This window comes from Gavia stellata, chromosome 24, assembly GCF_030936135.1.
Source record: "Gavia stellata isolate bGavSte3 chromosome 24, bGavSte3.hap2, whole genome shotgun sequence".
Lineage (NCBI taxonomy): Eukaryota > Metazoa > Chordata > Aves > Gaviiformes > Gaviidae > Gavia > Gavia stellata.
Window position 1 is genome coordinate 2,166,695 of NC_082617.1, and position 27,532 is coordinate 2,194,226.

Below are 27,532 nucleotides of genomic sequence, written 5' to 3' on the forward strand. Positions count from 1 at the left end.
AAGGAGGGAAACACAGACAGTTTCCCAGAAGAGACCGTATCCGCCGGGGAAAGCTGTGCCCGGGTGGGAATACTGGGGCAGCCACATCACCTCCATCCCTGGGCATCACCAGTCCCTCTGCACTGCCCCACGACACAGCACGGCCCCGTGACACCGTAAGCACATCCCTGAGCCATCTGAGGCCGACCACAAGCAGGTGACGGGCACGAGACATTTCAGCTACTGAACACACCATGAACGGCCTTTACAAAATGTTTTCATCGTACACCAGAGCTGTCGAAGCGCTGCCTTTGCCAGGGGAGGAGCAGCCCTGCCAAGCCGCGCAGCCGGGACCTGAAATAGCACTGTTGGGCTTTTTGTTGCTTCTTTTGGTGTGACCCCAGAGGGACCTGGAGCTACACTAGGTCAGTTAAGTTTCTCGGCTTTTCCATGTTCAGAGGTTCATGCCCCATCATGTTTAAACAGTGAACACTATCCCTGGGAACAGTCTCGTTTTGGGCAAAACTTTCTGTGTTCCTGCAGGGCTACAGCTGGGCCTGGCCTCAGGAGCATCTGGCAGCCGCTCTATCATAAAAAATGGCTCAGAAATTCACAGAACCAGATTTTCCTATCTTTAGCCATGCAGTAACAGGATTTTACACTCCTCGGTGAAGCAGGGGACACCTGGCTCCACCAGCGCTGAGAAACAGGCCACGAAGAAAAGGCAGCTACAAGAAATTATATTCTCCTTTTATTTACCTATGACCATGACAATGTATTTTTGCTAGCTGCAGAGATGCTTCGCACTGTAAACTGGGTGCCTGGAGGCAGGCAGTCCGTCCAGCTCTGCCAGGTTCAGCAATAACCCCCGCTTCTCAAAACACAATATTGTTATCCAGAGTAAGGAGAGCGTCTGATGCATAGAGCTGCTTTTCTCCATCACCAAACCCTCCGTCGTCAGGGCATGATATATACACCCAGGCTCCCCCAGCGGCCCGCTGCTAGGGAACGCGTTTTGTCAAATAAAACCTGCTAACTTAGAAAATGTTGTACGCACTCAGAAAAAAGGCATCCACTCCACCGGAGAGCTCTGCCACGACACACACAAATATTGCACTTGTAATTTCAGAACGGGAAAGGACACGAGGATTTCCTATTACACAGCAACGCGTCCAGCTATAGGAGATCAATAAATAAACTAGGGGTGGGAGTGGGAGGCGGTTGGCTTGCACACCTCCAGCGCAGGGGAAGGACCCAGCTTTCGCTGCTCCCGGGGGGGACCCACCACGAGCGAAGGAAGCGCCGGGCTCCTGCGAAATAGCTGCTTCGGGGGAGCCGGGAGGCATCGCCGGCACGGGGAAGCACAGCAGCATCGTGGGGCTGGTCCAGTTCAGAAGTCTTTTATCCGGGGAAGACGTTCATGTCGGTGCTGTTGTCCCCTTGCCGGAGCCCTGCAGAAAAGTCCTCCTCCTCCTCGAAGGGAATCACTCATCGCCTTCCAGCAACACTCAAGCTCGGGCGCATGCTTCACAGTAGACTTGTGGGAGCTTCCCTCCTGGCTAAAATCCATGCCGGAGTCACCCCGAAGGCGTCGTACCAGCGATGGTGAGATGGGGCGATGAAGCAGTACCAGACTGCTTGGCTTGTTGGTCCCCTCGGCCTCATGCTCGGTGCCTTCAGCTGCCCCACACCCATCCACTGCAGGAATATGGCTTGGGGGCACGAACGGCAGCGGGAAGGCACGCTCCCGCCATCCCTCAGGAAGGCCTCCGCCACCCGATTTCATGTAAACACGCAGCTCCCAGCCTGCCCCGAGAGAGTCCTTAGGTCTACAGTGGGGAGCTGGCTTTCTTCTGGTTAATTATGTCTAAGTACAAGTCAGAGCGGAGGAAGCGGGGGTAGGAGTCCTTCTCCATGAGCCCATAAATCCTCTTCTGCGCGAGGTCGAAGCAGCTGCGGGTGATGTTCTGCAGGTTCTCCTTGGTGTGCTCCCGCGTGTAGGAGTCCAGGTTGACCTGTGGGCAGAGAGACCAGTGCCAGTGAGCAGCTCCATGGGCAGCTGCCGTGCTGCGGAGCCACACACCAGCGCAGCAGCCAGCCCTCACCTCCTTGCAGGACTGGATGGCGATGTACTCGGCGAAGATCTTCTTGGCCTTAGAGACCATCTTGGACTGGGATTTGATCTTCTTGAACTCCTCGCAGGCCAGCCAGAACTCCAGGTTCTCCTCGCTGAACTCGGTGCGCAGGAAGGCTCTGAAGGCAGCGAGTCCGTCTGCGGGGACAGACACACATCTCTACTCCCGGCTCACAGGTGGGGAATGGCCCCACAAGACCCTCAGCCCAGCAACCTTGCAAAGGTACAACCTAACTACCTCCCCGCACTGTCCCCTAAAAACCCCTTGGGAGCCTTTGTACAACACAGGCAGTGATGGCATTGCCAGACCAAGTATGGCAACGCAAGCCATCCATGTGGGGAATCCACAGTCCTCAGCCCGGCTGCATGCACGGAGCGCTGAGAGGGAGGCTGGACTTAGACCGGGGGCAGCAATGAGGAGAGGACCCCCTGGTCGTCCCTGCCGGGGCTGGGTGTAGGACGTGAGCCCAATGCGGGGTGCCCCAGTGTGATATGCGAGAAGGGGAATGGTCTGAAGCAGCTCCTGCTTCACAGACCCACTGCACAGCTCCGAACCCGGCACAGACACAAATCTCTGCCTTTTCCTCCCCAAGCTGGAGGGGGGCTGTAGCCCCAAGCCATGGCTCTCTCATGGGTGCAGGCAAGGGGCAGCCTCATTTCTCTTTGTCTACCCCCAAACACCGGAAGGGATTAACATAGGAAATCCCAGCTTTATCCATGCACGTGTCCGGATATTCCCCCGGCAGCAAACAGAGGTGGAAGAGACGGGCAAACACTTACATTTGTGCAGCAGCAGCTTCTCCAGGGAGTCCCCCCACTTGAGAGCTTCCTCAGGAGCGGGCCTGCGGGAGAAGGACAGCGTGTTGGCAAAGCAAAGCTGCGAAAGCCACGTTCACCGCCTGCCACGATGCAGCACGGGCAAAATATTTCCAGCCGATAAAGCAACGCTGTGTGCCCCAGTGGGGCTGGCCCCGGCTCCCGGCACCACCATTGCCAGAGCATCTGCGGGCAGAGCCGGGCTCTGCGCCAGGCAGCACCGTGGTGGCTCTGCTGGAAGGAAACCTCTGCCTTTAGACTGGCAGGAAGAAATTCCGATAGAAAGAGGGCTGTGCGGGCAGCCACGCTGCTTGGGGTGTCTGAGCAAGAACTGGAAAAGCTCCAGGCAATGCCGAGGAGGCTGCGAGATGGTGGGGATTTCAGCCGCCCCATTCAAGCAGCTGGATAAGCCGCCGGGTGCGAGAGCGGGGAGGGCTCGTCTCCGGCTGCTGAAGCATCTCCAGAGCAAAGTGGTTTTTCAAACCATCCTCCGGCCAGTTAAAGTTTCACATACAGGCACTGGGAGAAAGCAGCCGTCAGGGAAATTTCCAGCCTGAGCCGCCGCTGTGCCACCTCCCGGGCACAGACCTTCCACCCACCTGGGGGGGAATTTTCAGCCAACAGATGTTTTTAATGCTCCTGTGGACACAAAAACTGTTTGTCAACAGCTTCCCCAAACGGGGTGACCCCAGCCTCCCTGGAGGTGAAGTTCAGCCCGGCACGGCTCGTCCCCCAGCCCCCACAACCCCCAATCCCTGCGCCACCCGCGCACGGCACCTACTTGAGTGATTTGAGCACTTTGTCCAGCTTGCCGGAGGGGTTGGCCCCCGGGGACTCGTTTCGCCGCCGAAAAATCCCCAGCCGGTTCTTCATGTCCTTGGCTCTAGAGGGAAGAGCAAGTTTTAGCAGGTGGGCGAGGGGTTCGGGGGGACACCCAGCACCCAGGGGACCCGTCAGCAGTCTCGCCTCACACGTCGCCCACCACCCCACACCCGCCACCTACTCCTTCATGGTGTGCCGGCGCTGCAGGCTGCCGTTGTGGGGTCTCTGCACACCCAGCAGCATCTCCGCGTGAAATTCCAGCGGCTGGGGCTTGGAAAGGTCGCGGAAAAAGGGCATGGCTGCTGGGACGGCCCGTGCAGCAGCTCCCGGCGCGACCGGCGCGGCCAGACGCTCGGGCTTTCTGACGCCGGCTCTGTGCCACGCTCCCGCCCGGTGCAGCCAGCGCGGAAGTGGGAGGGCTCAGCCCAGAGGAGCTTTAAATGCAGCGTGGGGTGAACGAGGCGCGCGTGAGTAAGGGCTGTGTCAGCCCTGCTACTATTTCGGACGGCTCCGCCGTTGCTGGGGAAACTTGAGGAAAGGTGGAAAAATCAGCGCCGAGGGCGGATAGTGGGGCCTTTCAAGAGACAGCGGGGAAAATAATCACGGCGGGGATTTACGAGGGCTATTTATAGAGCGCAGGCCTCCCGGGGAAGGCAGAGGGGCCGGCAGCGGGGCTGAGTGGGGTTAGGAGCAGAGCAGGACAACAGTGCTTCACCGTGTCCCCCCTGCGGGGATGGGGCTGGGAGCCCACGCGTGACCCACTGGTGCTCACGCTTGTCCAGTGCCAGCCCGGGACTGGCAGGGCCATGGGGACATCTCCATAAGGGCACAGTTGGGATAGGCAGTGTGCGGCGCAGAGGGGCACTGCGGCACAGACATCCCTTGCTGCCACCCTGCACAGGTCCCCGTTCCGCCGTCCCCGGACAGACAGACTGATGTGCACCCAGACACAGGGCTCCCGGTTCCTCCAGGAAACTGCCACCAGGACAAAGCGGGACAAATATTTTTGGCAAGTGCCATGGGAAAGTGGGACCCCCAGCCTGGCCCCAGCCTGGCCCTGCGAGGGCTTCCCAGGGGCCAAGGCAGGGGAGCAGGAGGTGGAAGAGGTGACGGGTGAGGACAGGCGTGGACGATGCTGTCCCCTCGTGGCACAGCCTCTGCATGACACCACAGCAGGAAGGGGTGCAGGGGACAGGCAGGGTGGCATGGGATGCTCATCCTGCACTGAGGATGGCGGTGCCACCAGGAGGATGGGGCCCCAGGGTGGCATGGCCAGGCCACCCCCTGCAACTTCCCATGGGTCCCACACCAGTGGGTCTGTGCGAGAACGCTTGGAGGAGCCACCTCTGCCTGGCCAAGCCGTGCCCAGGGCTGGCTGGGGACACAAGGGGCACAGGAAGATGCAAGGCAAAGGTGTACCCCAACCCGAGTGACGCTATCTGGACCCACAGCTCTCTCCAGTCCCAGGAGGGTAAAATACAGCAATCCACTGGGAAAAAAATAGCTGCAACAACCCCAGGGCTCAGTCCTACAAGGTGCTGAGCACCCTAAGCCAGAGAACGATTTTAGAGGGCAATCGTCCCCCCTAGTCCCCAGTGCTGTCCGTGCCCTCGGGGGGGGCATGGGCAGTTTCGTTGCCCTTGCATTGTCTGGGCTGTGTTCCCAGCAGGACACGCGTCCCGCTGCTGCCAGCTGCCAGGCACCAGCTCAGCGCTAATGTGGGAAAAGCGGATCCAAACACGGAGCCTCACGCTCCAAACACCATCTGCCTCCCATTACCACGCTGCCGGCAACGCCGGCAGCCGAGGACCAGCCACCACACAGGACAGGCCATCCCACGCAGCCCCGAGTAACAATTTTAGCAGTGTTCCCAGTTTAGCAAGGCAGCCACCGCAGCTCGGTGCCTGGCGGGGCTTTCAAAGCTCTGAAAAGCCCTTGTGTGTGTCCCCAGCGCACGTGGGCTGCCTCCACCCGCACAGCCCGCTGCACAATGCCAGCCTGCTGCGGCGCGTAGCTCTGCTGCACACCAGGCTCTGGGGCTCACAGGTGATCGCGGCTTGTGGGCAGATTTGCCAGCTGTAATACGCCAGCAAGCACCACCTAAGGAAGTTTCCCAATTTGAAACCCACTGCTCCTCTTGCACATGCTTGTAAATAAATCGCAAGCGGCACGAAATCAGTCTGCAGCAGCTGCAGGCACATACAGCCCCCAGCTGCAGACAGTCTGTGGTATAAAATGCCACGGCAAAAATAATGTTTCATAAGAAAGTGCTAGTTTCTGCCTGGAGTCGCCCCTATAAAGTGATCTGCACCCGGTGCCCTGGCACAGCCGCAAGGCCACATCCAGTCCCATCGCCCTGCGCCGCTTCCAAACCATCCCTTGCAAAGCGCATCAACTTTCCCCGCAGGAAGCTCAAGTCCTACCTTTCCAGGTATTTTTCGGAAAAGTCCACCATCGTGTGGTACATCAGGGAGAGCCGGCAAGCGAACGGGGCCGGCAGAGCGTGCCGGTGCCGGGAGGGGAGGCGAGTGCCAAACCCCAGCCACTTGCACCATAAATACTCCCCGCGGACGGCTGGCAACCAGGCTGCGCAGCCAATAGCCGGCCGGTGCGATGCCGAGAGGCTCCTCAGCTCATCCGTTGCTGTCTCAAGGTGAGGAGAAAACACTCTCTGCAACCGTCCCTGACCCCGCTAAGCCGGGGGTGGCTGAGCCTCCCCCCGCCAGCCCGATTCCCCTGGCTCAGCGCCACAGCAGGGACACGCGGATGGGGGGACGTCCCTGCTGCAGACTGCAAGGGATTCATTTTAATTTCAAGTGTTGGGGGGAAATAATGAAAAGAGCTAAAAATAGCCAGCTGCAGCTAGGAAGCGCGCAGGACAACAGTGCCGCTCTCTGGCAGGCGGCACATGCGGCGAAGCCGTCGAGCCCGTGTGCGCGGCAGGCACGCTCGGCCCCCTCGCACCCCCTGAGCCGCTCAAACCACGTGCAACTTCTCCACCTGCCCCGAGCCACGTGGAGCGGGGAAAGACCCAGCCCTGGGCATCCCTGTGGCCGTGACACCCGTCCAGATCCTGCGTTGCAAAACCGGAGGCGGTTCATTCCAAAACATCCTCACTCGTCCCCGCTGGCACGCCTGCCCCCACCCAGCTGCAGCTGCGCTCCTGGGAAGCAAAGGCCACGGCTGCCTCGTCCTTGCCCAGACCCACTTTTTGGCACCCCCAAAGCCTTACCAGGAGAGGCAGAGGGGCTGCGAGTGTCCCTTGGTGGCCCCTGCGCTTGGTGCTCACGCCACGCTGCCCACACGCTACGATGTGCTGCAAGGGCTGGAGCTTGTGGGAAACCTCCCCATTCCTCCTCCCGGCATGGGGCCAGAGGGAAGGAGGCCCCCAGCTCATGTTTCACCACTTGCATGTCCTCTCCCTGAACCCAGCGCTGCCGGAGCAGAGCTCTGCCGGGACCGGGGAAGCTGTTTTCCCCACGCCACCGGCGAGAGCCGGCTCCTTCGCCCCATCTGTCAAAGCAAGGCAAACAGGGGGCTGCTCCCAGTTGGGCTGTGCGATGCCCCCTGCGTGCGTCACACCCTCCTGCCTGAAAATCATGACTCCCCATCTGAAGTGAGACCTTAGTTCATGCGTGTCTTTGCTGCTTTCTTCCCAGCAAAGCTTGGGAGAACAAGACGGAGAGCCCCAAGGGCTGCCTGGACCCGCGGGGCTTGGCCGAGGTGTTTGACAACAGTAAACAGCCCTTGTACACTCTGATGCCACCACGATGTGACACTTACAGGCTCCTGCTCCGTTTCTTGCGGGAGGTCTCATCCCCTTCGTCACAGCTGCATTCGGGGTCAGCTCCGCTCAGCTGGGGGGGAACAGAAAAACAGCATCTGTATCATCACGCCAGTGCATGCCCACAGTGGCACTCCAAGTGTCACCAACCGGCATTGCCAGCATCCCCCGTGGTCCCCGTGCCCACACAGCCCAGAGCCGTGCCATCCACAGGGCTCCTTCCCCACAACCACGGCTGGCTGCCACAATGTAATGCGACGAGCTCCTCTCCGCTCTGGCATGGGAACCTGCCTCCACCCGTCCTATGCCATCACCAGTCCATGGTGTTCCCGGAGCACCTCAAGAGAGTGACCCAGATACCCCTCCAGGTTCAAGACTCTGACAGTGGCACCTCCTATGGAGAGGGTACTCGCATCCCCATTCCTGACGCTCCCATTCCTGCTGTCCTAGGTGGGCACAGGGACCCCTCCCTAGCCTGCAGAGCACCTTGTGCCCCCAGAACCAGGCTGGGCACCCAAAAGCAATCAGGGGTCCCGCAGCAGTCCCCAGTCAGGAAAAATCAGAGCAGTTCAGCCATAATTGAATCATATCATGGCAGCTTTCAAGTCCAAGGGGCACCCAGAGGGCCCCACTCCCCAACCACTGCCCTGGGGAGGCCTGGGCAAACCAAGGGGACCTCGGATGCACCACGAGCTCAGTGCAGCACCAGCGTAGCGTCTGAGCCATGCAGCCTGGGGCCAGGCACGGGGACCCCTGGGACCACCATAGCTCAGGGGCTTTAGTAATTCATCCATTACTGAATGAGACTGGAAGATGCTCACAGCCGGCCCTGCATCCAGCTCAACCCCACATCAAGCTCAGCCCCGCACTGCCAGGGACTGCAGGGCACTTTCCGGGATCGCCACCCCACAGTGTGCCGTGGGAACCCGCTGTGCAGCCCCGCAGCCCCGGGCTTGAGGCTTTTGACACTTCCTTCCATTCTGCGCCCGGGTTTCCGGAGTTTATCGGCCCCAAACAATGCAGCCCTTGCAAAGCACCTTCCCCAACCAGATAGGGCCCCGGCAGGCGGGCTGGCCGGGGCGACACGCAGCCGGAGCACGTTTCCTGCCATTGTCCAGAGAGGCTCCGCCGTGCTCAGGGACAAAAGGCAGCAGTGGAGCTCGCCTGAGGAGTCCCAGTGCTCCCAGTCACAATACGCTCTTAAAACAACCACCTCCCAGCCCCGACTGCGGGAAGGAGGGGAGGCACACTGGGCACGATGGTGTTAAAAGGGCCAACAGAATGAGCCCCTCTGAAATGCTCCCCGAAGGGAAAAAAAACCCAAGCACCTTGATGGATGCTGTGGACCTACCGCTGAGGCCACTGGGTGCCGGTGCTTGGCAGCTTGGTGCTGCCGCCGGAGGGGATCCATAGGGGAATTGCACATCAGTGTCCTGCTCCAGAAACCTCGGAGGGTTTCATCGAACTAGTCAAAAGGCACAGCCCAACAAAAGTCCCTCCAAACTATAGGCAGGGGGATAGCAGTAGCCCAAAAACCTGTGCACACGGTGGCCTAGCACCGTGCCCAGCTCCACTGCCGGCTGCGGCCCCCGGGCAGCCTCGGCCCCTCCGCAGGCAGCCGGAGAGGCAGGGCAACAGAGCGGGCAAGGGGTGCGCCGGGAGGACGTATGGGCGGGTGGATAAGGCACCAGCCATACAGAGCCAGATGGAGCTGCTGTAGGGCTGGAAGCGGGAGCACCAGGAGGTCCAGTAGCCACGCTGCCCTCACTGCCGGCATGGGCTGCCCTGGTCCCTGCTCCAAAAAATCCCGGTCTCATCTGCACCAGAGCAGTTTAATTCAGGAGGAGCTCAGTTTGCTGCAGCTGAGAAACATCCACCCAGATCAGCCCAGAAAGCGCAGCTGGGGGCTCTCCGGGGCAGGAGTGGGGTATGTTCCCCATGTCTCTCCTCAGCAGCGAGTGTGCAACCGGACCAGTCTCAGCCAGTGCAGCAGCAGCCTCCGGCCGCAGAGCTGCACGCTCCCAGGCTGCACGCACAGCGGCACTGTGAAACCTCTTTCCAGGAGCCTCATCACTGACAGCCCTAACAGGACACTCTCATCGGGTGCTGACACTACCACCACCTCCCTTGCATCTGCACCGGGCAGCGTGGGTGTCCCTGCCACAAAGGTGACCCTTCTTGATAGGATCTGGGAGGGGGTCTGAACCCCCCAGTCTGCAATTGCTGAATTTGGGCTACCCTTCTGCACAGCAGCCCCATCTGACCAGCCTGTCAGACTTGTAAGAGCTCTCACCAGCTGGCCGGGGACACTGAGCTCAAAAAGTGCTGCAGGAAGCAGCACCAGAGGTAGCTTTTCAAGCAGCATGAGCCTGGCAGGGAGAGGGTTAACTCCATCACAGGTTTAACCCCATCATGCTGCCCTGCTTGGTGGCATGCGGGGTTCTGCACCAGCCTCTCCTGCCAAGGAGTCAGCCACCGTGGAGCAGCATGCAATGTGGTCCTGAGCACTGCAAGGTGGTCCAGAGCAGCATGACATGGTCCTGAGCCGTGTAATGTGGTCCTGAGCTGTGCAGCATGACCCTGAGCAACGTCGTCCTGAGCCCAGCAATACAGACCCTAGCAGAGCAGTACCCACAGCCACTGGCAGAGACCAAGCTGGCATGAGCGCGGTCGGGGCAGAGCAGAGTGCTGGGCCAGCGCCGCAGGCAGGCAGGCAGCCGCTCTCAGCACCCAGCCAGGCTTCCCCTGCGGAGAATAGGGCAAGCAGCACTTCTCACACACAATCTCTGCAATGGCACCTTGTTTCCTGCAAATATTTGTTATGCGAAAGTACAGCCAAGGCAAGTTCTGCTCCCGGGGGGCACAAGGAGCACCCCAGCCAGCCAGCCCCGGGAGCACAATCCAGCCCCGTGCCGAGCTCCTGCTGCACAGCCCTCCACTGCTCCTCCTTTCTGCATGGCAGGGTCAGAAATCGCTGCTCACCTCAACCTTTTTCTAAGACGGGCCCTCCACAACAGTCAAAGCCCTGCAAGAGGCTGGCCGGGGCAGAAAGCCACACTGCTCCTGGCATCCCTGAGCTCACTGGGGACTCTGTCACCGGAGGCTCTCTGGAGCCTGGCTTTGCCCTGTCCCTGCCACAGCCGGGTGCACCTCTCCCTCCACCAGTCTCAGCAGACAACGGCTTTCCAGGACATGGGATCCTGTAGGATCTGGACACATTGGTGGAAGATGCCCACACACAGCAGCAGCACACTGGCTCTGGGTGACATCCCCTGGGTGCTAAGTATTATCTCCCAGAGCCGACTGCCAGTGGCAGGGACGCTCCTGGCCCCTCAGATGCCAGCTTTGCTGTGGCCATTGAGAGAGGGGCCATGTGCCGGGACACCTCCACCCCAAGAGCTCCCCCATCCCCATGGCCAAACAGGAGCCGCCCCCCGCAGAACCAGAGCCGGCTCACGTACCTTCCTGTGGCCTGAAAACAGCAGGGTGAGCTGGTGGATGGAGCCGCCGTTTTTGGCGAGCTCTTTCTTGAGGGTCCTGGGGGAGGGCAGGGCCCAGTGGCCCTTGGTGCCCTGGCTGTCCGAGCAGTTGAGGGTGGTGTCGGAGGTGAAGCAGTGGCTCTTGGCCTCCTGCAGCAGGCTGCCCTCGCTGTGGGTCCGGCGCCGCAGGGAGCTCTGCACGCTCAGCGTATAGACGGGCTGACAGCCCGACGTCTCGATCATGCTGCTGCGCTTCGCCTCATTCCTCTCCAAGTAGTGCTCGTCGCTGTCCTCCTCCTCATCCTCCTCATCCTCATCTTCCTCATCATCATCCTCCTCCTCATCCTCACCGTCCGTGGTGCTGCCCGCTATGCCCGCTGCGCTCTGGCTGAAGGTGCTGTCAAGCCGCAGCTCGGGGATGACGAAGGCTGGCAAGGAGCTGGGCTGCTCCTCTCCCTTCTCAGTGGCCACCGGCTGCTTTTCCGCCAGGAGAGGACCCTGCGTGGCTCCCAGAGCCTCCCAGGGCTCGGCCGGCGCTGGTGCCTCTGCGGCCAGAGGAGCATCACCTGTTGCCACCTTCCCATCCTCCGAGTGCATCTGTCCCGGCTTCTCGGCGTCTGTCTCCAGCATCTGCCCAGAAGATAAGATAAAGAAGGATGAAGGCAGAAGCGCCCCAAATGTCTCACTGGCCACCTTCCTGGGGAGCCTCTCCGCTCCTAACACCCCAACCACAAGGCTGGCATCAATTTGTACTGCCCTAATGGTGCTCCGGTGGGGCGGGACGGCATCGTCCCTAGGTCCCCAGGTGGTGGCAGGTTGCCCATCACTCCCACAGCACCCAGTCCTGGTCCTGATCCCTGGAGCACCGGGTTCCCCCACCAGCAGCCAGCTGGTGGCTATGAGGCAGGAGTGGGATGGGGCCACCCAGCTCCCACCTCCAGCACCCGGCAGCACTGGCGGTTTTGGAGAAAAGGAGGGGGGCCGCTGGCGGGTGGCTCAGCCCAGCAGCACAGCCAGCGCAGACAGGCTCGGCTCCAGCCGCAGAGGCAGAACCAGTAACATCATCCTTACCTCGATGGCTTTCCCGTCCCCCTGGGAGCTACTGGAGGGGCTCAGCCCTGCAGACATCTTCCCCGAGGTCGGCAGGGCAGCAGAGAAAACCAGCAGCTCTCGTCCGGCAGCTCCGGCCCCTCCTGCACCGCATTATTAAATGCAGAAGAGAAGCACTGGGCTCTGCTCATCTGCAGATTGCCCAAGCTCAGCCCAGCCGCAGCCACAAGCGGCTCAGCCTCTCTGACGGGGTGCCCCGGGCTGTGGGGCTCCCCATGGCCACCCCGCCGTGCCCTGCACAGACGTGGCCCTGCAAAACCACAACCGCTCCTACCAGCCCCTTTCGGTTTCTTAAGCTTTTGGGGCTGTTTTTTGCCAGCTTTCCTGTGCAGCCCGGAAAGGCCTGAGCAAGCTCTGCCCTTTCAAAGGGAAAAGCCAAGAGTAGCCCAAGGGAAAATACCTCCAAGGTTTTTTCGTGAGCAGGGTGAGCCTTCGATGAGCCCCCCTGCCAGAGCTGGGTCCTCTCTTCCATGTGATTTTCTCTTTGCACAGAGCCTGTCTAAGCCAAAGGGGCAAAACTAGCTCAGCAGGGGAGAAAGACCAAAGCAGAGAGAAATCCTCCCCCCAGGAAGCAATTCCCACCTACACAGACCCTGTAGGGCTGGGGCAGGGGTTATTACCCAGGACCAGCCCCAGGTAACAAGTCACCCAGAAAAAATGTCACTGTATTCCCAATTAAGCTCCAAGAATTCTCATCAGCCCGATGGCAACCAGAAAGCTGGAGTTAACAAAGCCACCACCCCTGTATAAATTAGGTTGACTTCAGCTTTTTGAGCAGTGGTTCCAGGAATTAGCCCATCCACCCTCGTATCCCAGGAGTAAGAGAGGCAGCCATGGAGTGGACGGAGGCTGTATCCCCACGGTGGCCCTGGCTTGTGACAGCAGACCCCCACGAGCTGGCCCCTGGGACAGCCAATCTGCTGCTAAACACCTCCTCGCTCTGCGGAGCCAGTGCACGTGGATTATAATCCGCCACTGGATATCACCAGGGAGCTGTATGCAGACATCAGGCTGCAAAAGCTGCTGTCATCCCCAGGAAATACCCTGGAGGGGTTTAAGCCCGGACTTCGGCACCATCCGCTCTGCACGGAGGGCATGGTGCAGAGACCATGCGGCACCTGGCAGCATCTGCAGGCGCGTGTCTGAGCTAACGGGTCCAAAAAGCCGGCCAGATTTCCAAAAAGGTGCTTGAGCTCAGCGCCACAGCCAGCTGCCTCCTGCACGCAAAGGAGCTCACCCATGCCCGCCTGTGCCTTGGCTGTTTTTCTCATGCCAAAAGGGCCCCCTTTACACCTAGGAGCATGGAGAGGACCCGCTCTGTCCCCTTCCAGCCTGACTCGCCACAGGCAGCAATTTAGCATCACCTGAACTGCCCCAGCAAGTCTGAAGACTAAAATTCAGAGACCATGATGTCCTCAGCCCCATCTGCGACATCTGCCCATCCCCGAAACAGCTGGATTTGGTTGGAGGCACAAAGTGAATGCTCAGTTTACCCCGACCTTGGGGTTGTTTCACTCCCCTCACAGTAATTCCTTGTAAAAATGGAATGTTTCCAGACTTGCCGTGCAAGGATGCTATTTGCACCAGCGTGTGTTTTAATGAAGCTGTTTATCTCTTATTTCTATTGCAATCACTGTCATCATTATTTCATTAAATAATTAGAGGAAAAACCCACGCAGCCCTCAATTCACTCCTTGCAAAGCCGTGTCCCCCCCCCCCCGCCAACAGTCCCCTATCTGTCCAGTCCTTCTGCTTAATCTTGCTGGTTGCCCACATCAGATAAGGCCCTAGAAGGAAATGAACAGGCTCCCTTAAAATGAGAGACATTTGGGGATTAAATTAAATCCCTGCGCTAATTCAATCAGAGACGCTGCTGCTTTTTAGTGGCACGGAGAATATGAGCAGGAGCCTCACCACCGAGCGAGGTTTCCATCTCAGATTGAAAGCATCACCGGAGCTGTGAAATCCTGTCCTCGCAGAAAGGGCCATGGCTGAGCTCTGTTAAACATCACCTGATGGTGGGGGAAAGACAGGGAAGGAAAGCAGCAGTAATGCCATCACAACCAGCCAACAAGCCTGGTCGTGGCTGGAGGCACCAGGGTCTTCATCACACGAAGCCAAGGGCCACCCTGCTGCGCAAAGCCCATTTGTGCCAGCAAGGACAAGGATGCAACCAGGTTTCCTTCTCACCGTCATCGCAGCCAAAGGGCTGCTGGAGGAGGCAGCAGATGGAGGCAGTGCTGATGCTGTCTGAGCAGGAAGGTGAAGGGGACATCTGTACTTCCACCTCAAGGACTCAACCAAAACATCCCGTGGTCTCGCTGCCATGGGTCCCTCTCCCTTGGCCAGCAGAAGTAACTCAGGAGCCAGCGGCCAACATCTAGATCTCCCCATCGCCAACCTCTTGGTCTCGTTGCTCTCAACATCTGGGTCTCATTGCCCTCAACATCTGGGTGTTCCTATCCTCAATATGCGGGTTTGCCTGTTCTCAGCATCTGCATCTTCCCATCCTAAACATCTGGGTCTCCCTGTCCTCAACATGTTAGTCTTCCCATTCTCAACATCTGGGTTTCCCTGTCCTGAGCCGGGATGGCCTCGGGGCTTTACTACATCCTCCCTGGAGTACCTCACACTTCATTGTTTCAGTTTCTATCTCAGACTAAGTGGCCAAGGCAGCATGTCCCAAGAAGGGGAAGAGAAAGTAGAAGAAAGAGCTGCCTCCAAACCCGGGGACGGCTATCGAGTAATTTTAGAGAAAGAGGATGATCGGTCTGAGATCAGAGCCACAGCAATAGAGTCCCTAATATCAATTTCCCCATTGAACAAGCCTCAACACACCCCCAAAAAGCCAAACATTGCCCTGCCTGCTCCAGCATCCTCAATCTCTGCACCTGTAACCCTCTGCCTGGACTCCTTCTGCCTTTGGGCATCACTCACTGACTCAAAAGTTTTCTTGAAACCACGACGGGGGACAAGTACTGCAAACCCTCTGCTCTTCAGTCTGTAATTTGATCGTTTTTTTCTGATTGCTGCTGCTCTGACGCCAGCAAAGCAAATCTCAATGAACATATGTGGGTTTGTCAGTGCGGTCTCAACTTCTCCAGCATTTCTTTAAATGACATGCCCTTTCTGATGGCCCACGGCCGAGACTTCCAGCTGGGAAAACACCAGCCAGAGAGACAGCACAGCTGTGAGCTGAAGCCTGCACTGACCTTCCCCCAGTGCTGCCAGCTCTCTTGTTGCCAGAAGTGGCGTGATAGTTGGCATTCCCTTAAATCCCCAGCTCTGGGAGGTCAGGGGCTTTTTTGAGGCTCTCAGCTTCTTATTTCAAAACCTCTGCTCCTTGCAGTCATGGAGCTGCTGTAGCTCAAGTAAAGCCTGGACACAAGAAAATTGAATTCAGCCTTTTCTGGCTCATGACGTGGACGCTCAAGTTTTGCAACGCGCATCTTTCTCTTGCAGTAATACTGGGGAAAGAGGAGGCCAAACATGCCTAGGAGAACGGCAGCGCCTTGCACCCAGGCATCTCCTCAGCCAAAATCAGGGACTGGGAAAAGCAGGAATGTCCCTGCAGGGTTCACACTGTTGGACATCAAGCTGAGCAGGAGAGCAAAGGACGCGCTGCTCTGACTGCGCTCTCACCCCAGGAGGAGTTAAGGGACCTCCCAAGATACTGCTGGAGGATCTGCTCTCATGGGCTGTCCCCAGACCGTGGCAGTCCCATCTTCTGTGAGCCCCATGGAGATTCGAACCTCTCTGGCTCCTGCTGCCCTTAAATCTACCTTTGCTTAAAGGTGCCTCACCTGTCCCCAAAAGCATTTAACTCTGTGGGAATGAGACCAAGTCCATCTCCAGGGGGATTTTGGGGAGAATGCAGCCAGCTTCACTGCTGGCAGCGTGTTCCCTGTGCGGAGGTAACATCCCTCCCCAGGGCAGATGTGATGCAGGGAAAACAGTGCCTACATCAACCAGGGAAACATCAACATTTCCAACGTAGGTTTTTCCTGAAGTATAAGAAAAAGATTACAATTTCAGTTCTTAGCATGGGACAAACTGTGCCCAGATCCATCAGATCAGAAACTTCTAACTGGCCCTGTGAAACACTACCAAAACCGTTGATGATGAGCACCTCGAGACTTAAAAAGTGACCACTAAGAACCAAGTAAGTACATGGCTACAGGAGGCAGCATCCAATACACAGCATGGGGCTGAGAGGAAGAAAACGAAGCCAGAAACGCAAAGCAGAACTACTGAAACTTGAGAAAATTTTCATGGGAGTAATTTTGAAAGTGCTCACGAGGAGCATCCCCCAGGCAGCTCCGCTCCTTGCCCTCTGTGAGCTGCACCAGCTCTGTGGGGCTGGTTGGAGCCATGGGCTCGTTGCACAGCAGGGTTTTCTTCCCATTCCCTGTTTCATTACTGAATCGATGAATAATTGATACAGAGCAATTAGTGTAACAGCAGAAGCAAGCGCGGATGCATAAACCCAAACAGCAGGACCCAACAGTGCACTGGGGCAGGGTGGCGAAGCTGGATATACGCCTCCGATGAGATACCTGTGGGGGTGTAAGCATTTGTACCACCCTGGGCTTGAAACATCTCAAAGCCCTGGTAGGAGAAATCCTCCTCTGCGGGAGGAAATGATCCCGTGTCAGGAGCCTGCGCTAATCCCATTACCCCATTACTGTCATCCCCAATTGATTGCTCTGCAAACGGGGCCTGAGCCCGGTATCGCCCAGCCCTAACGCTGCAGTGGCCGCACTCTGCACCTCTCCCCAGAGCCGCTCCACCCCCTGCAACACAGCGGTAAAGAGGAGCCAATGCTTAATTGAGGGCAAGAGCCTTACCCATAGCGGAGGGTGTGCAGGAGGGAGCCCAGTCTGCAGGTGCAGCTTGCACCTCGCGTTTTGGGATCAGCTGCTGAAGGTGTCAGCGAACAACCTGGGACAAAACCCCCCCAACACCGTGCACTTGAGCCGAGCAGCTGGAGCGAACATAGAATTGCTACCACCGCAGCACCAAGCTGCCAGCCCCGAACCGCCAGCCCCGAACTGCATCCGCCCTGGCAGTCCCAGCTCTGGACCCCAACCTGTCCCCTGCCTGGTGCCCTCCATCCCCGCTGAGGCTACAAATCCACACACAGCCCTGATTTCAGTGGTGAGGGCTGAATTTACCAGCTTGTACACAGTGCCAGTAAACGGAGGGTTTCCAAAAGGCTATAAAAGCCCTGGAGCAGAAAGCCCACGTTGTCAGCACACTGCAATGCTGCTCCCGCAGCAAGAGCCAGCCGATGCGGATGGTACAGCCATACACAGCCCAAATTTGCCAGGGAACCTCAAAAAGTCCCCATCGCTACAAATACCCCCTCGTTCCACCCGATGCTACTCGTTACCAACCCTTCAAACCCAACCCCTCGGCGAAGGAAGCCAGGCAGGAGCCACAGGTTCCCCAGGAGACAGCAAGGTCCAGCCCAGCACAAGAGTGCAGGAGGACCAGCACGGGGAGCGGAGCAGACGCCTTAGATCTAAAAGGACATCAGTGCTCTCGACAGCGCTGCACTGCTTCCTCGACCCGTGGCCAGAGAAGGGTACAGCCTGCAGGCTGCGAACTTAGAAAGTAAAACCTACCAAATGCGGGCTCTCAGTTGCATCCCAGCTGCACGGGCCAAGCGAGCGGCATCTCCCTCCGGCAGCCCTGGCCCCAACATGTGCCCGCAGCCGCGGCTCGGCAGATGCTCGAGCAGCGCTCGGCTCTGCCTCTGCGGTTATTAATGTCTGTGTCAAGCGGCAGCTGAAGCCGCCCCAGCCTCTCCCAGACACTGCTCCCTCGTGCCCCTCATGCTATTTATGGCTCTGCTAGCAAGCCCTGGAGGCACTATTACCTGCTGATAAAAGTGGATGACCACTCTGCCTTGAGGAAGGGCTATGTATCACCCTGAAACTTGCCGTGTTCCCTTTTGCAGCTCCTCTTCTCCTGCCCTGTCCTGCCCCCGAGCGACACCAAGCCGCAGACCGATTCCAGTGCTTCCTGCTAAATGAAACTCTGCTGCAGGTTCACAGTTGGTTGTTTTCCCAAACTACTTTCTATGGAAAAGGGGCAGCTCTGAAGCGGGAGATGCTCTGCACTGTGGCACTTTGCCCTCTGCACTGCAATCCCCTACAAGTGGCTCTACCCAAACAGGAAGGGAGAGGGAGAAAAAATACGCAGGAGGGTGTACGGTCTCTGTCCAGGGGACAGCCCACACATGACCATCTGCCCCTTCTCTTCTCCTACAAGGGCCAGTGCCCTCTCATGGCAGCCCCATACACACGGGGCTGGGGACCCGACTGCCTTGGTTGGACGTGTGTATCTTCCTGGTATTACACTTTATTGACCAAAACAGGCAAGTTGGCCTCATAGCCAGAGAGAGAGAACACAGTGGTTCATGTGTGTGTGCACAGCTGCTGTCACAGCCGTTCGCCAGTGGTTATCTGCACCGCAGCTACCGTTCGCTGATGGGTCCTCACTGCTGCGGTGACAAGCTGTGCTCGGCTCTCCTCCAGCACAGACTTCGGGCACACACGTGTCCCCCTGCTCCCAGCCAGCTGCAGGCTCATGGATGCTCCTGGGATGGAGCAGGGGAAATGTGCTGCCTCCTCTTCTTTGCAGGTAGCCACAGCTTTGCAGTGCACAGGAAACGTAAAAGCTCCCTCACCCGGTCTCAGTGGACACGGAGCTGAGCTCAGCTACATGATGCCATCACCGACAACAGCAACACGGCACAGCCACCCCAGCAGCTGTGGTCAGCACCTATCCTGCCTGCACTGGCAAAGGGAGCTGTGCCTGGTGGCTCTTGTGCCCGGTCTCTCTGCGGGGCCACCTGGCTGGCTGCAGGGCTGTGGGCACACAGCCGAGGGATGTCACCACACCGGGGGTGCCCAGCTGCCCCTGGGACTCAGAGTAACCCCAGCCCAGGCTCCCTGGCCCCTCTCAGCCGGGAACGAATCCAGCCACCATCCAAAGCAGCACACACCCACCGCACTGTGTCCATCGTTTTGTCAATGCAGCTCCAGTTTCCCCAAGCCAGGCACCAGCTACTGCCCGCAGCCTCCTCGACCTGGGTAGCCCGACTCCGCGGGGTGAGCATGGTGGGACCTGGTGCTGGAGGTTAGCGAGATGATGTCTGGGTCATAAATATCCCTGGCAGTAAAAAAGCAGAAGGGTGGGAAAGGGGGAGGAAGAAGCAGATCCCATCACTGGCATTCAGCCCACAACCCTCAGCATCCTTTCCCTGCCAGAGGGGACATGGTAGCAGTTGGCAGGAGAATCTCTCTACAGCTTTATCTGCAGGGGCAGAGCATTGTCCCCTGTGCAAGACAAGGGAGGTGACAGCAGAAGCCTGAGCTGATGCATTCAGCCACCTCAGAGGCATCATGAAGGACTTGTCCCAGCATCACTCACAACAGGACCATGAGTTCGGCGCTGGAAGCTGTTGCTGCTGCCGGCACGGATCACAGTAAGGAAACAACCACCATAGAGAAGAGGACCTTTCAGAGCAGCTCTGCCTGCAGCTGGCACTGACAGGGCCATGCCCAGGGCCATGCACAGAGCAGAAGAATCCCAACGGTGCCAAAGACAACAAGGGTGGCTCCAACGCCAAATGCAGTCCTCCTGCAATCGTGCTGTCAAGCCTTGCCCTGCCACTCCACCAGGAAGGTGCCTGTTACAGGGCAGGACGCCGAGGCTCATGGAGGGTCCAGGAGACCCCCCGGGAGGCACAATGAAGCCATGCCTCCCACTCCCACACCGCTCTGGCCATCACCACCCAGAGCCCCCCAGCATTTCGAACACATTCTTTGGCTTTGCAAAGATTTCAGGGTTCAAGTAACTTTTGCAAGGAGTTACTTGAACTTGGCTTCATAGTCTGCCCAACCACATGCTCGCAGCACCCCCCCTCCATCACACTAGAAGGGAAGAGCATCGGCAACTACCCGAAACAGGAGTCATTCAGGTGCAGGAGAGGAGCGCTCCAGCTGAGTGGACAGTGCCAGCCCTGCCCGGCACAGCCAGTGTCCCCCCTTCACAGGCAGCACTGCGCCAAAGCACTTCCAGCGCCTTCATTAAATCACAGCAGTGCTAGCTTAAACCACTTAGTCTGTGCCTTTGACCACCCCGTGCAAATGATCTCAACGGTGCTTAACCCCCTCGGGCTGCCAGCACGCTCCTGCCAGCATGTTCGCTCTTACCAGCCCTTCTGGGAGTTCAGAAGAAACAGACCTTCAAGGGTTTAAAAATGCCTCTGGCTATGATGAAAGTGCCGGCGGCCGCTCACAACCCCGCTACATGACTGAGTCCCGCTGCTCGGGGGGATGCAGGAAGGATCATTGGTGCCACTGGACATGGCCCGGAGGACATCGCACAGCACCAGAGAAACAGGAGCCGGTGTTTGCCGGAGGGGAGAGGTCTGCTTTCCTAATGGCTTTGGAGTCCAGCTAAGCAAACGAACAAATAAAGCTGGAGCGGCGGCTCTTAGCTGGCCCATCTGCTCTGCCATCCCTCCCCACTCGCTCCCAGCACACATGTGCCTTGGGAGCCCGTGAGCCAGCGGCATTGGGGCTGAGCGAGCAACTGTCCTGGGCTGGCAGCCCCGGGCACCTCCATGCCACTTGGGCCAGCACCAAGAGCCAGCAGGGCTGGAAACCGAGCTTGATGGAGCCAGGGCTTGGTGCAGTGGAGATGCTAAAAAGCCCCGTACCCCGACCCAGGATCCCATCCAGCCCCACACGAACGGCCAGGCAAATCCTAGCCTCCCCGGGCTTTGCGCTGTGGCCCTGCGCTTAGGACTGGAAGCCAACTGATGTGCAAGAAGGGAATGACGAGGTGAAAGATCAGCCCCAGGACCCCTCAGGACTCATCCAGGTTCACTTGCACAGCAGGTAATTAAGTCAGGCTACTACATAAAGAGGGTCCTTAAATTCATAAAGGGACATTTGAGACATTCTTTGAAGCCTCACAGGGAGCTGCAAAATCCACCCCCCCCACAGCCTTCAATGCCCTGGTTGCATATGGGGCTTGTTCCCATGAAAGAAGGCTACAAACCCAGCAAGAATATGGCCCAGGATGGATTCATCCAGGGTAGCTCAAACTGCATCTACTTCTTTTATGTTTGCAGCCTGCTTCACGCCTACTGCTATCTCTTCAATTCCTGTCCCAGCTGAATTAAAGTCAAGACATTGTCCTTCTCTTGGCCCCTCGGGCGCCGAGGGTGAGATCCACGTGCCACCATGCATTGAGGTCACCAACGTGGATTCAAGGGTCCCATTCGCTCTGATGGCACAGGGACTTCTGGCAGGGACAGTTTCCTCCCAATATTTAAGTGGACAGAGCTGAACTGGAGCCTGACTCACAGGGAGACAGCATCTCCAGTCCCGCAGTCTCCCGAATTCACGGCTTTACTGAAGAAGCCTTTGGCTGTCCTCAGTAACGAGTTTTTCCGGCCCAGGGCGAGAGCCGGGCTGTGCTTGCTGGAGTGGAACAACACACTTACTTGCTTTACTTTTGTAACCTGGCTCATAAGTACTGCCAGCTGATGCTTTAACCCTTACTGAGGCAGAATAAGCCTCAAGGTTTTCTCCTCCATTTGAGCACCCTGACAGCACGAGCAAGGTGCTGGGAGGATGCGTGGCCGGGGTCAGCCTGGCCCTCCAGGTACTGTTGTGATGTGTTTAGCCCTGCCCAGCCTCTCACGTTGGCATTGTGGAAGAAAAGCAGGCTCTGATGAAGCTCCAGGTTTCCTGCACCCTTGGCCGTGCCCTGCCCGGTCTGCCCCACAGCAGCAGGTGAGCAGGACCCTCTGGAGCAGAGCTGGCACAGACAGGGCAGCAGGTTCCCAGCCCAAAATGGAAGGACTTTGGGCCAAAAAGAAAGCAAGAAGGTGCGAATTCCTCACCTCCTTCCCCATCAAACAGCCGATCATGCTCTGACTACACTCCTGCTGAGCGAAGCACCCCGTGAACGCTGGATCAGAGACAGAGGGGTTCACCCCACTTCTCCCCAACCCAAGTGCTTGTCACGGCCACCCCAATGCCAGCGGCCCCTTGGCTGTGCCAGCTCAAGGGTGTACATGGTCACCATCCAAATGGGAAATGACCCAGTGTAAAGAGTTGCTGAAAGCAGTGAGGTGTTGGGGAACAGGGATTGCAGAAAGACATGAGTGCACAGCAGGGTGGGTGCCTGGGGCACACCAGGGTGCTTGGGGCGAGGAAGAGGAGGCAGGGCATGGGACAGGAGAGGGGTCACCCACGCTCACCCTTCCCCACGCTGCAGGCGCCTGGGCCAGCGCACAGGGGAGCGCAGCCGCCCCTCCGCCTGCAGCGGTGCTGCGACAGCCCTCCACAGAGCCCTCCCCGCACCACCGCTCCGGCCCTGGTTTCAATCATCCCTCGATTACACACTGTTTGCTCTTGTTGACAGCACATTTACTTGCACTTGTCAAGCACACTGTAAATAGTGAGAGAAACAGCCCGGCCCTTCCTGACCAGAGGAACAGCCAGGAAGGGGCCGGCCAGTCCCTCCCGGCCACGCACCCACCAGTGGCTCATTCCCATATGGGAGCCAGCACTGCCAGGAAGGGTCGGGCGCAGGATCGGTCCACGCCTGCTTCGCACCATCAGCAGCCATGGGAGAGAGACTACAGCCGAGCTTTGAAAAGTGCTGAGGATCCACCACCTCCCTTGGGAAAGAAGGGGAGTGCCTGTCCTGGACTCCCACGGCCCAAAGTCCACACCACAAAATGTCCATAATTATTTAGCTTAAGGATAATCTACATCTTTCAGATACAGCCAGCCATCATCTCCGAGGTAATCTCAGGTCACGGAGTCAGAAGGAAGAGTAATCAGCCGTTCTGAGTGTGGAAGACACAAAGAAACAAGCAGTGAGAATCAGATGGTTGTAGCAGGTTTGTTATAAGCAGGGTATTGTGCCACTAATCTTTTCCCTGGCAGCCAAACCAGCTGGAGCAGCTCCAGCCCCTGGCACCTCGTCCTTGCCCCTGCTCTGCAGTTTGCCATCTCTTCAATAGTGCTAATGCAATTCGTCGTGGGGCCAGGCTGGAAACAGGACCAGTGCAGCGATGCAAGGTTAAAAAAAGCACCGTGCTCTGCACAGATGGTCATTATTTGGCCCAAGAAGGCACCCTCGCTAACTCGATTAATTAATAAAGCTGCTCTCACTATAATCACATTGCCGCTGCTGTGGTTCCTCACCAGACCCAGCCCACCTCCAGGCTCCATGCCTCCCCGTTTGGGGATGCTTGTTGCCATCTGGGTCACCCTGGTGATGTGTTTTACAGATCCTTGCTCAGCACAACCAAGGGGCAGGGAGCAGCCTGGCAGGGCAGACCCAGACCCACGGATGAGAGTGGGGAAGGCTCTGCAGGTGGAGAAAATATCCACAGAAAACTCCTGTGACCTGCTGCAGCTGGCAGGATGTGTTCGTCACTTGGTGAAGCTCAGCCAAGTCTTATAGTGGCAGCAGAGAAGCCACCAGAGCCCCAGTTCCACCATGTCTCCTAGACACCAGAGCTGGAGAGCTGGACCATACCTGCAGCCATGGTTATCCCTGGAGCTCCTCCTGTACTGACTCTGGCAGGAAAAGCCCATTGGGAGCATGACCATCGCAGCTGTATCCCTCATGGCTTTCTCCTCCTCCCTCTCCAGAAGTAGATGCTACCTGCATCGTATGTTTGTGTCTCTCAGAAACTAGCAGCTTTGCTCTAAAACCAGCTGCTGTGAAAATAGTAGCCGTGCCAACACAGACCCCATGCAGGGTGCATCCTCCAGGCTTGACACCGTCCTCCCAGGAGACATTGCCAGAGGCAGTGACAGCTCTGCAGAGCCGTGTCCCTAAGCCAGAAGGACCTTCCTGCCCTTAGTGCTGCCCTACCTGGGCATGGCTCAGGGGGCCTTGAAAAACAAGAGGTGCGATCCCAAAGCCCAAAATTTGTCTGATTTCCCACAACTCCAAGAAGTTGGCACCATGCAACTTTCCTCCATCAGTTCGGCCAGTCCAGTCCCTCCTCTCCAGATCTGCCCGTCCTGCCGGGGATCCTCTGCCCCACTGCAACTGTCTGTTCTGGGAAGGACTGAGGGACAGCATTAATAGCAGTGTTAACATGTTGAAGGGAGAGCCGTTCCCAGCTCGCACACTGGCACGGCAGCCGCAGAGGCCGCCGAGGAGCCGCTCTCTGCTCCAACAGTGTCCCTTTCTCCAGCTCCAGTGCACAGCTGGCACATTGCACATCTCTGCCTGGCACCGAGGCTGCGCCAACCCTTCGCTCCTGTCACACAGCGAAGCCCTCATACCCTGGCTGGGCTCCGGCCGCAGCAAGATGAGCTGCCTCTTGCCAAGTTGAAGCACTTTTGAAGGCTTTGCAAATCAGATTTCTGCTTGGAGCAGAAATCAGCCATGCCGAGGCTGATTATTTCCAGCTTAATTTGTCTGTTCACAGAGCACAGACACTGCTCTGTTTCCTTAAATAGCCCTAGTATCCAATGACTTGTAAGCAACAAGCAAAGCTAATGGATCACTTCTCCCTTGCAAAAAGCAACTGATTTTCCCAGCTCCTGCCTCCCGCTGCACCGGCATCCCCAGAGACGTCTGCCCCAACAAACCAGCTGCAGTGCAGACTGGTCACAACAGCCCCAACTGCAGCTCACCCGTGCCGGACTTCTGCCCACCGCCCGGCCCCATGTGCAGCCGCCCACCCTGCTCCAAGCTTTGCACACCCACCAACCATCCTCGCCTGTCCATTCGGGAGCTGCAGCCTCACACAGGGCTGCTCTTCCTTCCCCACACTGTTCCTTCTTGCATTTCAGGATCAGGTTTGCTTTAAAATTGCATCCTGAGCAGTTTATACATTGCTGGGATGGGAAATGGTACTATGAACTCAATTAAGTGCCTGGTGATTGCTTTCACACTCCTTTTCTCCCTCCTGGTCCCACATCCCACCAGTGGCATTTCCATCAGCTTTGGCAAGCTGAGACAAAACCCCCTTGTCACAACCTTGGAGGGCCCACGCTGGCTCTCCACTGCACCCAAGGAGCACCCTCTTGGCTACTGAGGCACAGAAAAGCCTTAGAAAGGTTTGTGTTGTCTTCTGGAGTATTTTTCACCTGTTCAGTAGCCAGACTCCTTCCATAACATGGGGAACAGATACTCTTCAGGGCTTTGCTCGGAGCCACATAGCTTGTAAGTCTAGCAGAGCGCCAAAATCCCACACCCTGCCATAAACACAGAGTCTGGGGTGGTGAGGGCAAACAGCAATATCACCCGAAAATCCAAACGGTCCCAGAGCATATGTTGTGATGGAAAGCCACCAAGATCCCCCCTTTTAGGATCTATTTGAGGTGCTCAGATTTTAACATGTCCCTGCACAGTTTTGTCCCGGCGGATCCCCCAGCCCGTGGCTGGATCGCACCCAGGCAAGAGCAGAGCCAAGCCAAGCCCCCGGCAGCAGCTCCATCGTGTGCATCACCCCCATGCCGAGCTGCCTGGGACCCCCTGCCTGGGCACTGTGTCGTGCCAGCAAGATGCATCACAGGAAAACAAGAGACATGGCAGAGTCTTGTCACCTCATTGCATTAGCTGCCCTGGGCTATTTGCATTTCTAGAGGTTTGGTTGGTAACTAGGTTCTCAGGCTTTGTATGTTGTTGCTATTTTAGTACATCTGAAACGTGCAGGAAAAGGAATCCGGAGGCTCTGCCTCCTGCGGAGATGTTTGCACTGACCCAGTTTGGGACACTGCAGAGCAAAAGCCACGTTGCTGTGACTCTGGATCCGGGCGGCAGCACAGCCGGCTGCTCCGGCTTTTGCCCCCGCATACGGTGAGAGCGAGTCACCTGCCTTTGAGCCAGACCGGACCACGCACCAAGGCTGTATCCACATGTCAGCGTGGGACAGGAGCTGCTCCACCACCACGCACCAGCCAAGGGGAGCTATCCGGGTGGTTTTACCCCCGACATCCCCATCTGCCTCACTTAAAGCTCTTCAAACACTCAGCACAGTGTGTTTCTTTTCTCCCAGAGCAGTGGGTCACACACCAACGGTCCGAACCCAATCCCCGGGGGATGAGGTGACTCCAGCAGAGATTGCCACTGTTCCAGACAACTCTGTGGTGGCAGCCCCAGCCCCAAAGCCAGGCAGACGGGAGGTTTTAACTACATCCACGTAGGGCAGGTGTGCCCAACAGTGCTTCAAACCCGCTCCACGCACACATTTCTCTTGTCAGTGCTGCCGAGACACGGTTCTGGGGCCAGGCTGAAGCTCTTCAGTGTGGGAAAAGCGCTGGTGCTGCCTTGCTAGGTACGAGAAACAGCACTCGTCAAACGACCTTTCTGTGCTTTGAGGCCATCTGTGGGGTCCAGATCAAACACTTAGGCCCATCAGAGAACACAGAAGGGGCACATCTCTGCACCACTACTCCCATGACCTCGGCCTTTTAATCAGGACCCAGAGATCACAGCCCCAACCTCTCCCTCTGCATTCAGTTCTGCCCTGGAGCCGAGCGCTCGGGGAAGGCCATATACAGGGTTGCAAGGCCTCAGCTGTCCAAATACAGATGCTGGGAGGCGTCAGAAGCAGCCTGCTCGCTGGAGTCTGCCTTGACTCGGGTCAGCAGATGCAAATGCAATAACTGCTTCCCCAAGCAGGGCAGGAAGCTGCAGACGCAGCAGTGCCTGACTACAAACTCGCTCCTCACCTGGCAAAAACCCAGCCTCCAGAGCAGCTCGCCTGGCAGGAGCATCACTGGAGCAAAGCCCCCACCACAGGCAGAGCCCCGCAACGCTCCGAGCAGGGTTTTCGAGCTCCCGCGTGGGTCTCTTACCTTGTTCTCCGTAGGAGCTGATGCCGGATGTTGCTGCTTGGTGATGTTCTCAGCCAGACACCAGCAGATCCTCTTCTTCTGCTCTTGAGAGTAAGCCTCCAAACTTAATAAGCACTCCGACTTCTGACGTAAAGGAAACACAGGCAGAGAGAAGGTCATTAGCTGTGTGTCGCAGGCCCGGCTTTGTTTGCAAACTACTTGCTTCCAACACACTGTATGAGACGAATGTAAGTATAACAGGAGAGCTCGCACCAGTGTCCTGCTCTGGGCATGAGAAAGCAAAATAGATGGGAAATCAGCTTCACAGTGGCATCTCCTACAGAGAGAGGGTGAAAGGCTGCTGTGGTGCAGAGCGGCAGACTTTTGCTTTAATAAGGGGGAACAGAGCGGTAAGGCACAGGCAGAGCACCAGCAATTCTGCACCCTGTGCCTCCACAGTGGAAACGTGTCTATTAAGCTAATTTAGAGGGTGGAAATTGCTCTTTGCTGTATGCAAACATTAATGAGGCACCATAGTACGAACTGATGAAAACAAGCGCCTTTG

At 57.6% G+C, this 27,532-nt stretch overlaps 1 protein-coding gene across 6 annotated transcripts in view; it reads right to left on the bottom strand.

Annotated features, from left to right (window-relative positions):
• Positions 1-727: 727 nt before the first annotated feature.
• Positions 728-27,532, bottom strand: part of RGS3 (regulator of G protein signaling 3) — an 86,749-nt gene continuing 59,944 nt past the window's right edge. For 3 of the 6 annotated variants that reach the window (XM_059828668.1, XM_059828669.1, XM_059828670.1), the window contains 7 exons: positions 26,989-27,111; positions 10,997-11,644; positions 7,535-7,608; positions 3,711-3,812; positions 2,894-2,955; positions 2,085-2,251; positions 728-1,994 (listed from right to left, as the gene is read on the bottom strand). In XM_059828668.1, coding sequence (XP_059684651.1) covers positions 1,809-1,994; positions 2,085-2,251; positions 2,894-2,955; positions 3,711-3,812; positions 7,535-7,608; positions 10,997-11,644; positions 26,989-27,111 — 1,362 coding nt within the window. In that variant the 3' untranslated portion in view covers positions 728-1,808. Of the gene's footprint in view, positions 2,252-2,893; positions 2,956-3,710; positions 3,813-3,932; positions 4,082-7,534; positions 7,609-10,996; positions 11,645-26,988; positions 27,112-27,532 lie in introns of those variants that run through there. The other 3 variants (XM_059828671.1, XM_059828673.1, XM_059828672.1) reach the window with 3 other exon arrangements.